The sequence below is a fragment of the Chelonia mydas genome, chromosome 2, assembly GCF_015237465.2.
Source record: "Chelonia mydas isolate rCheMyd1 chromosome 2, rCheMyd1.pri.v2, whole genome shotgun sequence".
In the NCBI taxonomy this organism is placed as follows: domain Eukaryota; kingdom Metazoa; phylum Chordata; order Testudines; family Cheloniidae; genus Chelonia; species Chelonia mydas.
Window position 1 is genome coordinate 143,756,202 of NC_057850.1, and position 11,911 is coordinate 143,768,112.

Below are 11,911 nucleotides of genomic sequence, written 5' to 3' on the forward strand. Positions count from 1 at the left end.
GAGTTTAGAACCTCCTGGATTCCTTTACGTACATAGAAAGAGAAAAAAATAAGGCCCAATGAAAAAGTATCAATATTTCTGATTTAAATAAATTTGTTTGCAGTTATGCTAATGATTTATTGACATTTTCATGAACTTTTTCTAGTATTAATGCAATCATCTTGACATTTCTTTAAATTACTAGAACACCTATGAACACATTCTAAAACTGGAACATATTTATTTTGTAATGCAAAACGCCACCACTAATTTTTACTTCTGAAACAGACAATTTATTGGAGTGAACATACTTTTTAAACATGTTTGTCAAGGTAAATTTGTGCAATAGTGTAAACTTGGTATAAGTGCCGTTTGTGAATTATATCATAACAATGAAATCAGAAGGAAAAAATCTGAAAAGTCTTTATAACTAATATTGGCATGCCTTAAATTAAATATCTGAATTTAAATTTCTCGTTTGTAAACTTTTGGATGTAAACTTTTAAGTACGCCTACACTATAGTACGTGCTTTTAGACATGGAGTTAAATTATTTTTTACGACATTGATCCCTTAAAGTCGCCGCCAACAGAAATTCTTCAAAACAGCAATGAGTAAAGTCTGCCCGTTTAATTAAGCAAACTGAACGTTAAATCGTTATCTTTGTTATTTTTAAAAAAATTATATTTAAATTTAAATTCTTCCAAATCTCTTTTCAGTGTATCCCACTCTTCAGGTTTTAGAAAGTTCTTTGCCACTTGGGATGTTGTTAAGAACAAAACATTTTGCTTCCTGATTTGGGAAATGCAAGAAATTCTTTATTTGAGTCCTGGTGGGATAAGTTTGACAGTTGGCCTTTGAGCACGTTAGTACTGTTCCCAATTGAGCGTCCTAAAGATCCCGTTTCCAGAATAGCCCCTTTGGTGGTAGCCCAGGAAACTGTTGTGTTGCTCAAAGCTTGGTTCAAAGTACTGTGTCTGAATATGGGGTCATGAAACACCCCATCCACCCAGTTCCTGAGATTGGTGACTGGGGAATCCTGATGTCTGTCAATGACACTAACAGGAGCAGAAACTGCAACGGAGGAGGAGACTCCTTGGCGTTTCAGCATGCAGGAAGGATACTCAGTTTGGTTTAGAGAAGTGGCAGTGTGAGCCAAGGACCAAATCCTGGGTTTTGTCTCCAATATTTGTTGCCCCTGCTGAAAGCACATTTTGGACTCACAGCTTCTCTGTCTTACATTGGTTAAGTCTTGCTCACATTCGTCCACCACATTCTTGAGACAGTTTTTAGCCCTCTCCAGGTCTTCTTCAATGGTGGCCGCCGGGATCGGCGTCTTTAGAGAAGGCTCCTTGCAATGATTAGTAGCACATGTGTCGGCTGCCCTTATCTGGTTGCTCTCCAGGTGCTGGAAGGGCTGTTTCAATTCGCATTCTGAGCTCTCCGACTCAATGGGGTCAAAGTCATCCAAATCACTCAGTTCCAGCTCTTTTTCTTCTTTGCTGGTGGCCTCTGCAGAAATGGGAAAACAGTAAACCATACGGAATAAATAGCACCACAGTGCTTCTTTAAAGTAATACCATCTCTAAAGATCCGGAGTACTGTTTAAAAGGGCGTTCCTAATAAAGACTACAACTGCAATTCTGTAGGTATGTTTCTAGGCTATGTGCAATTCATAAGTATATCCTACCCACTCATGCAACAACATTCATGATAAAAACAGTCAAAGGGGAAACTGAAAACTGATCTGGCTACTCTAGAATTCTGCTTGTTAATTGTAAATGTATATATAATAAGATACCATCGTTTTTCTCGTTCTTCATATTGTCTTCCTGTGACTCTTCCTCCTCTTCCTCTTCGTAGGATCTCTTCTCATCGGAACACTTGTTCCTTGGAGGCCAGGTCATCTTGTTCTCCTTCTTCAGCCTCCTCCTGGCATTGGCGAACCAGGTGGAGACCTGGGTGAGGGTCATCTTGGTGATGATGGCCAGCATGATCTTCTCGCCCTTGGTGGGGTAGGGGTTCTTCCTGTGCTCCTGCAGCCAGGCCTTCAGCGTACTGGTGGTTTCACGAGTAGCGTTTTTTCTTCGGGTGCCTCCGTCCATGGTGCCATATCTGTAGTTCACAAGACATAAATCACACCATATGAAGATCATGTCAAAGATACAGCGAGGTGGTCTTTGGGCACCTGATCCAAAGCCCACTGAAGCCAAAGGAAAGATACATGGGGCTTGGACCAGGTCCTAGGAGAGACCATTAGGGTACCTTCTTCTAGCACTAATCAGTGTCGGAAGAATACTGTATCAAAACCTAAGGGGCCGTAAAAGGCTTTTAGTAATGATTTACCCCAACAATTCAGTAGTAAGAAAGAAGCAATGATAACATACCATTTTAAAATGAGGAATACTGCGCATACGGAATGTTTTAATTCAATTATACAATAACCTTTGAAGAACAAATAGAAAAGAAAATGTCTGTTTTTACTCAGGTAAATTGCAAAGTCCATTTTAACAACTTGTGTGACAGAAACATCTTAGAAACGCACAGACCTGCACACAAAAGTTCTGCTTTTCAGCTGTTTGATAAATCCTGCTCAAATAAAATACATTTAAGTGACCTCAGGGTGTAACTGTTAACAGAAATATATTTCCTCCTTATTCCTTTTATTAGTAATCTCTCCTACCCTTTTGTTCCTGAAATTGTAAAAACGTGACGCAGAAGACACTGGACTGCACTTGAATATTTAATGCACATCATCCAGGAAAGGTCATCGGCACCCAGTGGGCTTAAAAGGTTGAGATGGTTTAAGTGGTTTTGTGCTGTTTTAAAACTAATAAACATACCGAAGATAAAAGGGCTGTTCAATTTAACACACTATAGGAAAAGCTAATTAATACAAAAAAATTGACTAGTGGAAAGTATAGCTCCTTGAAAAGTAAAGGACCAGGTGCTGGGTTGGGAGAACAACGTGTTTAAACATATACTTAGAAAAAGTTTCTATAGAATATGATGAGAAGAGAACCAAGATAAATTGGTATGATCTCTTCAAGTACTGCCAAGGTATATAGGCCTTATTATTTGAGTTTTTCAAAGCTACTCCCATTTGTTAAAACATTCAGTTGACTACGGTAGAATAATGAAATGGATTGAATTACATGCAGGAAAAGGGGACGTAGTGTATTTGATACATAGTTTGCTAAAGTCAGAAGTCATTCACAGGGTTACTCATGTAGCCCCGCAACACTGCTCAGTGCTGACAAACACAAATGTGTGGCTATTTAGCCAGTCCCTCTCCCTCTCCACCGCCCCTCCCCTCCATGTTTAATTTAGAGACTTAGAGTCAACATTCAGAATAAAGCTTTGGTTTTTACTACACTGTTTAAGCAGCCTGCCCAGTAGGCCCCTCTTCAGTCTCCAGGTAATGTACAAATGTAAGGTTTGTCAAAGGAGAAATGTAGGCTTCCATTTTGTCTAATTATTTATTTATCTGTCTTACCTTGATTAATAATTCCTTGTTAAACGGGCACAGTGTTTCACTGTTTAAAATGTCTCCTGCTTAGGAAAAATCACTCTTCGTTACATGTGTTTAATTGTTTGTTTCTTACCTGTCATATTGATACTGACTGAGTGTGTGATCGTAGGGATAGTAGGCAGCCGCCTGGGTAATGCCCGCATGCGCAGATCCAGTCCCATCCTTCGCGTCGAAACTGTTCTGTAACACAAAATCGAGTGTGTCCTTTCACCAATTCCCACTCCCAGCCCCATCGCCCAGTCTCTCTCCTTAGAAGTAGTTAAGGGAAGTGAATTGACTTGGTCAAATGTAACACAAATGTTACAATGCTGCTATGGAATATATCGTTTTCCACAGCAGTTTGGTTCCAAAACAATTGCCTCGTATTTGACTACAATAATGAACCTGTTTCCCTTCTTCTTAACAAGTATTCTCCTAACCGAAATAACTAAAAAAAGCTTAATTCATAGTTTCTTTCTCTACAGAACCGAGAGCAGATTTCATTTATTAACATTATAAAACAATGACCTAGAAAGTGACAACAAGCGTTTAAACTTTTAATGACATCTTGGCTATTCACAACTATTTCCTTTAATTAATCAGAAATACAATGTGCAAAGGAAATGAAAGATGAATGGCAACTTACTGCTGTGGTCTTACAGTAAGATATGTTTTGGCTGTAGCAAAGGTCTAGAATTTCAGCAGTCAGTGAAATCAATACACACATTAACCCATGCCATAATGATGCCAAAGAAAAAGCTCATTCCAAGGTATATCGATTGTTCTGCACCTCTGTACATGCAACTTTGAACTACCAACCTATCTATATCGTTCATTCTAGTGTCGTTCATCAGATTCACAGAACTGTCTTTTAACTGTAGTATCATGTAACTGTTAAGCATACTTTAATATTAGAGAGAGAGTTAAAAGGCAGAGCTATGCGTCGGTAGTCAGAAAATAGGCTTACGTAAAGAACTACATGTATTTAGATATTTAGTGGAACTACTTAAACTGGTCTCTGTCCTGAAAACATGACTGACTTAGTATAGCAATCTAGACATAACAGCACGTGAATTTTAGTCTTAGTGAACAGTTCCAATTCAGAAGAGAGGGGAGAGCACAGATTTCCTCTGGGGACTCTAACACGCAAGCCAAGAAGCGAGAAGATATGTTTTCGTTGATCTTTTGAGCTGGGATTTGTTTTACTAATGAGTGACAAGAAGATTCTAGGATTGCTTACCAAAGAATAGAAGGCAGAAGCTTCAGTACCATAGGTAACATAGTTTCCATAGCCCTGGGTACTTGTGTAAGGATTTCCATAGACTCCTAAGGCAGCTGCAGAATTGAGCTCATGTCTGGCTGTGGCTAACAGCCTGCTTTCGTATACAGGACAATAGACTGGGGTCTGAGCCGGGGCTGCAGCGCCTGAATCTGTCAGAGTCCTGCCACTAGACTCACAGCAAGTTGTCAGGGAATTGGTGGTCATCAGGAACTAAGGGAAAAGAGGAAAACTTTTTAAAACCTGCAGCTAAATTTTCACATTTGTTTCCTTTCAAGGCAGAGGAAATGAAGGTTTCGGGAAATGTACAGGTTAGATATTTTATCAGTTAAAAAAGGAAGACAAAACTCTAAACGTTTAATGAAAATCTCTACAAAGGGGCGGCTACGTCAGGTTTACAGGCTGCTTATATTAAATGCTTTTAAAAGTAACTTTTAAAATGGATTGTATAAAGTGTTGATATCATTTGTCTTCACTTGCACCACAATGCTGCCCATCTGCGTTTTTAAACCTTTTTTTTTCTAAATCACTCATGCATATTTATTTTGACTGCAGATTTGTAACAGCCCTACATACATCTATTATTAACCTGCGGGTTTCAAATATCCCATTATGTTTCTACAATAGATATTTCAGTAATTTCCCTTTTAAGTGTGTAAACAGTAAACCTAATCCGGAAGATAAAATATTATTCTTGGAGTGTTTCCATGCCCCTTCTCCTTTCCTCTCGCCTTCTCCGCCCCTCCAGTCTCCCCATAACACCCTAAATACTGTATGCTCCTTTCATTTTACAAATATGCCCACAAACTTAAATATCTTATAAACAGACTGACTGCTTAACCAATTTCACGCTTTCACATACTATAAAGGAACACCGCAGCTTTTATCACTGAACGGTAGAAATCAATAATGACTGAAATTCAATCAATTAACGTTTGCGGACAATAGAGTCTTACCTGGGGTGCAGAAGAGTAAGGGTATCCAAACTGAGGATATGACATGGTACAGAGGATCCCGGTTATCTAGAAACAAGGAGAGACGTCTGATCTGCACGCTATTGCAGCCTTGCTCTGCTCTGTTGTACCAATTGATTGGTAACCACAGGTTCCTAGATGCTTATAGGACGAAGCAGAATACCATATTTAATTTACCTACATGAATCTTAAACTTTTTTTAACTGAAAAACATGTATGATGAAAGTAGCATCTTTTCTACAGCTGCAAACTAGAAGTAATTTCTACAAATGGACTCAGAGATTGACAAACGTCGCGACAGAAATAAATATTTTGCACACACGAAAAAAAAGAAAGAAAAGAAAAGTAGTTCAAACAGGTTAACTCAGATACACGTTTTATAAGCAGCAGAGACTCTGACTCAATTTGACCAGTCTGCAAGTTTAACATTCATTTTTTTGTAGGTTTGAGTTTGTGTTAAGAACATACAAAGCAGAGTTTGGAGAGCACTCAAACATCAGATACTTGAGTTTATAGCATTTTAATATGGTTCTGTAGGACGACTATGAATGGTTTTGATCTCAAGAATCAATATTACACCAACTAAGATTCTTCCCCTTCCTCACTGAAGGATGGCAAACCCTTTTAATTAGAAATTAATTAATGAGCAGCTGCTTCTTCCCACCCCACCACAATAATTAGTCTCAATTACAAACGAGACGTATGAAGAGACACACGAGTGAGTCTTCATTTAAGATTTAATCAACAGTTAAAATTAGCAGTAACACTGACAATAAACCACATGGCATGCAGTTTTGTTTTCTTTGCATCTTTTAGTCCAGATGTGTGATTAAATTTAAAAACACTATAAATATACATTCCAGACAATGACAGAAGACATGGGTGTTCACCTCGAAAAGAGTTTGACCACAGTATTAATATTTGTAATTTTTTTTAGAAAAGTCAACTTTTTACCTTCTTTAGGGCCCGATCCTGCTTTATTCATGCATTGAAGTGAATGGGGCAGTAAGGTGCTGAGAGAATGCAGGATCGAATTCGGACAATGCTAGTTTATGTTGTTGGATGGCGAATTTATCAAAGAACCGTTTGTCGCTATAGGTTACAAAAATTATTTAAAAATTGTAGTCAGTAGCTTTTTACCCGATATTCTGGGAAAACTCACACTCATAGCACTCCTGATATCACCTCAACTCTGCCCTTTGAGATTAGTTACTAAAATAGCTTTCTTCAGTGTCTTGGACTCTGTTTGAAGCGTAGCATTCTCCCGTCAGAGGCGGGTGACCTAGAGGATATAACTTAAACGTTATTGTTTGTGTGAGCATGGCAGGTCAAACAATTTTACAAATCAAGGGCCTATTCCTATCCCCTCTGAAGCCAATGGTAAAACTCCCATTGATTTCAATGGCATCAGGATCAGTCCCGTCATTATTTTGAAGCGCTTTGAGACTGTATTTCGTTCATCTCAGTAGCTCCCCCACTATGGATCTGGAGCAGAAAGAGTCTGTTTATACATGAGAAGTATTTTAAATCGCCCTATGGAGCCAAATCCCGCAGTTTCGCTCCTGAGATTATACTCCCGTTTGATTTAGTTGGCGTGTTGCTTGAGTAGGGATTAAAGGCCCAATTCCATGAGGGGCTGACCATCCCCAACTCTCTCTGATTTCGGTGGGAACTGGGGCGCCTTCAGCCCCGGACTCCGGGTACCTGGACTGCAGGAGCTGGTCAGAACAGAAAGGCGAAAGGCAGAACCATTTTACCGGCTCTGTGCAGAGCTGCAGTTTCTGACACTGCCCTACAGTTCTAATAATCCGGTTTGTGAAACTTTATTGTTGGAAGCCCATGCAGAAGAGACTTGTTTACTTTTGACATACTCCTGTCATGGTAAATAAACAGGGGGAAGTAATCTCCTTTCAAAGAATACCGAATCCCCATGATCTGTACAAACTCCTCGATTTACCCAGGCTACCAGTTCCCTCCTTTTTGTGGGGTATAACGGCATTGCAAAGCAGCATTGGGAGTCACCCTGTCGTCACCATAGGCTTTCCTCTCTAAGGAAGTGACCTCTGCCGTGGCTGTAGTAATTGTCAATAATTTATAGGGAGTAAATTGCTAAAACTAAGGCTCCAGAGAACAACAAGCTGCTAGTGTAACGTGGCAGCAAGTTAGCCAGGCATCCGTGAGCCTTTTGGAGGAACTAGAGAACAGCTCGTTGCGCTGGAGCCGTGGCTGATGGTGCAGTGGCGTGCTGCTCCATGGTGTGCAGACTTGCTCGGAGAGATTCCTGGGTTCAGACATGTGAATAGCCCCAGGGTCACACTCTAATTAATGATGATGTTCTCTTCTTCTCCCCAGCTGGAAGACTGCCTCCCAGAAACGAATCTGCCCTCTCTGACAGCTCGATTGAGGGTGATTGATGACTATCTGGAGACCACAGTACACATAATACAATATCTGCTGCGTAATTACTTTAATTTACAGATGAAAATACTAGTTGTAGGATTGGGTTAGACTATAACAAGCGGTGTCCTACGGCATCTTAAATAGTTCCCCCAAAACAGATAGATACAGTAAATGCAAATTATTCAGACAGTTTAGTGTCTGTAGCCGGGAGAAATGCTTAAAGAACAGGAGTCAAATGACATTAATACTTGTTTTTGAATTCCGTATTGATTTCTTGAGAGAGTGTGTTTATTCTTTTCTCACCTGCGATGCTAATATCAGCTTCTTTCTATGAATAATAATAAACTAGCCATTGGGGCTTATGCTACAATGAAACTCTTACTTATTCTTTCCAGTTACTCAGCGTTTCCAGAACACAATGGTACTTTTAGTGATTCATCATTACAGATAACACAATGTATAACCTTATAGAGGATTTTGTGAAAAAATAATTGAAAAAATCCGCGAATGTATAAAAATGATCTTCCTTAAAAGATTTGCCCTGTCTTTTGCTTACATAAACCCTGGAATATTACGCACTGGTGCTGGGGAGGAAAACAGCTGCACTTATCTCAAGAGGGGCTCTGTGCAAAGCACTGTAATTAGCTGATAGAGCTGGAGAACTGTTTTGAGAAGCTGTAGCACAATCGTACAGTTTCTCAAACTGCATGTCTTGTCTTTTTCTTTTGATACTACTGCAGACGTCAGCCCAGCAGTGTCACCCACAACACAGCAGGATTGATATTTAGATGAGTCGATTAATCTTTACAATACAAGAGCAGATTCAACATTTATATTCCTTGTCTGTTTATATATCTACAATTGTCTTTCACCACCCTGTCCCAGGCAAATCCACTGATACCCGTTTTTTTGCACTGAAGGCTCCCTTATTAATCACTGTAATACTTTGTAATTTTTTCTAGTCTGCCTGTTATATTACTTTACCCTAACTTAGCATTACACTAGTACCAATCGGTATTCCCAAGAAAACTGTCTTTAACATTTTTTAATAATTTACATCATAAAACGGACAGTTTATAAAAACTGGCATTACCTTGTCACAAAGTGTTGCTCTTTTGTCACTTACAGCCACAGGTAATGGTTCTTTGTTGATGAGAAACTCAACGAAGTTATATTTCATCATGAATTTCTAGTGCCAGAGCACAAACGTGCAATAAGTCCTGCAATGATTTAAAATCTTTGTGGCTCTTGCACATGAACAACATAACACTGTTCAAATCCAAGTAAAGACGATTAATGTTGTGGGCTATATCCTCAAGCATTTGGAAAATGCAAGTATTTGGTATGTAATAAAAAATTATTCTTGCCAAGCCCTTTTCTTGTGCAAAAAGAGTTAACAGCACTTGAGCAAAATAACCAACCGGAGCTATTTGCTAAGTTAAAGAAAGTAAAACCGTCTAAATCAACATGAAGTGCTGCAGAGTTTCCCAAGATAAAAAAGTGCAGACACAAACATATCTTTGAGAGCCAAAGCTTAATGAAGTATGTCTTAAAGGGTTACTACAAACTGGTTGATTTTTCTTCTTCTCAAAGAAACTGGAGCCAATGTTCAGACAAGTTTTATTATGAAAACATGAAACAAGAAGGAAACATCGTGGTACTTGAACAGGCCACAGCAGGTAAAACAGGGAAGCTCTTCTAAGGCTAAGGCTTTGATGGATGTCTTCAGGGACACGATCTAACCGCCGCTATACAGCTACAGTTTCACTGGATATATGCCCATTTCCTTCTGTTCTGGAGGTGTCATTGCCTCGCCATTAAATATTTCAGGGCGACGGTATATACTTATGGGCTAAATAGACGTTAATAAGGTCTTTCGGTCGCGTTTGCTTTGTTTTCAAGTTAAAGATTTAAACAACCTTGACTCACTGTCTGACAAAGGTTGTGAAGCTCTACGTGTTGCCCATTTGGGATCTGACATGAAACTGAGGGCAGCCTGCAACATTTTCAAGTGAATTAGCTCCCATAAAGTCGGTATTGACATTAAATAGGTAGACTTTGTAAAAAGTGTATCTGAAGTGTAATTACATATACTGCAGTCTAAATCAAGGGACAGTGAGTTTTTCATATCTCTTGTACATACATATCTATAAGCCCTCACTATGATCTGTGATTTCTAGAGTTATGATGACATACACAGTGATTGCCTAAAAGGGCATCTCTAATATTAATTTACCCAGGTTACAAGTACATGTAAAATCAGTTGCTTAAACGTATCCACTTGGAACACTTTTATTTATAGTCTTTACTTAAATCCTCTTGACAATCTAGATCAATGGAAGAAGGATCACATTCTCACACTAGTCTTTGTATTTATTAACTTTTAACACTTAAGAACTCGAGCCAAGATACACACACGCACGTTTTCAGCATCCAGGAGCAGCTGAAACAGAACGTAAGCACTTGCTGAACGGTTGGGTGGACTCTATTGTACAATAACATTTCTATGCTCTGTAGATTGCGCAAAGACTACAGCTACTATTGCATTAGCAAAGCGAAGATCACACAAGATTTTTCTTTTCATTTTCCAAAGTGCCGCAGGTTCCTAGGCATTCAAACGCTCCCTCCTTTCCCTCTTCGAGCTGCTGGCAATGAACAGCTTTACAATACTTCAATGTGCAGATAAAACTTTCTTACTGCAAGATCAAATTCGATTCCTTTCAAAGTTTGACCTTAAATCCAGAAATTTTAACTCAGTGCCCTCCCTTAACATACGCTAATATCCACACCCCTTTCCCAAGAAATAACATGCATACTAGATTATATTTGTACTCTGTCCTAGGTAAAGACTGCACAAAGCCAAATGATTTATCACAGGTAGTTTCTCTTCTGCCTAGCAGTTAGTTTTCAGCTGGCTTGCTGGTGAAGCAGACTCTGAGGGAAAAAAGAAGAAAGCCCTATCATCAAAACAAGCAGAAGATTTCTTTACCTGAGATCACGCCAGGCTTCGACTACAATCTTCTAGCGAGAGCTTTTCCATGGCAGGGGATCTCGTCTCTTGTCTGCAGTGACTCACTTTGCAGAGAGCTATAGAGAACTAATGTAGACATTTCTCAGTGTATAATACCTGACTGGAGTGGAATAGTGCTTTCAGTCCCTAGGCGCCACAATCACTTCACTAACCCCCTGTACTAGAGTGACGTTCAAGTGAATAGCTTCACTGATCACACTCTTTCCTACTGATTAACACTTTCCAACACGACCAGACACTCAAGTTTCAACTTTTCCTTTGAAAACGGATCCAAGCATTCCTTGATTCCTCGAGTTATAAAAGCTGCTTATGGCGAGGGGGACACCATAATTAATAGCAGGTTAGTAAAATTAGTGCTGCCACTCCAAATGTTGTCCTTGTTGCAAACAATAATTGCATTGATTCTGAAAGGACACGAATGTCCTCCATTTAACCTAATGATCTGCAGGTTGTACACGCTGTAAGGCAACCATCTACCAGAGATTTGATTAGCTGAGCACACATCCAAACTGTAGTTTATCTGTACAAGTAAAGATTGCAAGACGCTAAACTTACAGACACCTCTTTTTTAGTCTCCCTCTCTTTTGATGAGTTGGTCTTAAAGGGAATCGTTACCTGTGCAAGTAGGGAATGTGTGCCTGGACCTCTTCAGCTACTGGCCTTAATTTTTTCCATAATTGCTTGGTCAGTATTGTGGATCTCAGGTACTATGCACTGCAGCAATCCCCCAGCTACACA

General features: G+C 39.4%; 1 protein-coding gene across 2 annotated transcripts; it reads right to left on the bottom strand.

The window, feature by feature from the left end:
- Positions 1 to 254: 254 nt before the first annotated feature.
- IRX4 (iroquois homeobox 4) lies at positions 255 to 11,324 on the bottom strand. Of its 2 annotated transcripts, none has more exons than XM_043540304.1 (6): positions 11,132 to 11,324; positions 5,725 to 9,362; positions 4,730 to 4,981; positions 3,584 to 3,690; positions 1,780 to 2,093; positions 255 to 1,490 (listed from the first exon to the last, which is right to left on the bottom strand). In XM_043540304.1, exons 2-6 carry the CDS (start codon positions 5,767 to 5,769, stop codon positions 748 to 750), a joined length of 1,461 nt encoding a protein of 486 aa, XP_043396239.1. In that variant the 5' UTR covers positions 5,770 to 9,362; positions 11,132 to 11,324; the 3' UTR covers positions 255 to 747. The 2 variants fall into 2 exon arrangements, with proteins under 2 accessions (XP_043396239.1, XP_007061322.1); XM_007061260.4 differs by having other exon boundaries at positions 5,725 to 5,883; positions 11,132 to 11,291.
- Between the last annotated feature and the right edge of the window lie 587 nt (positions 11,325 to 11,911).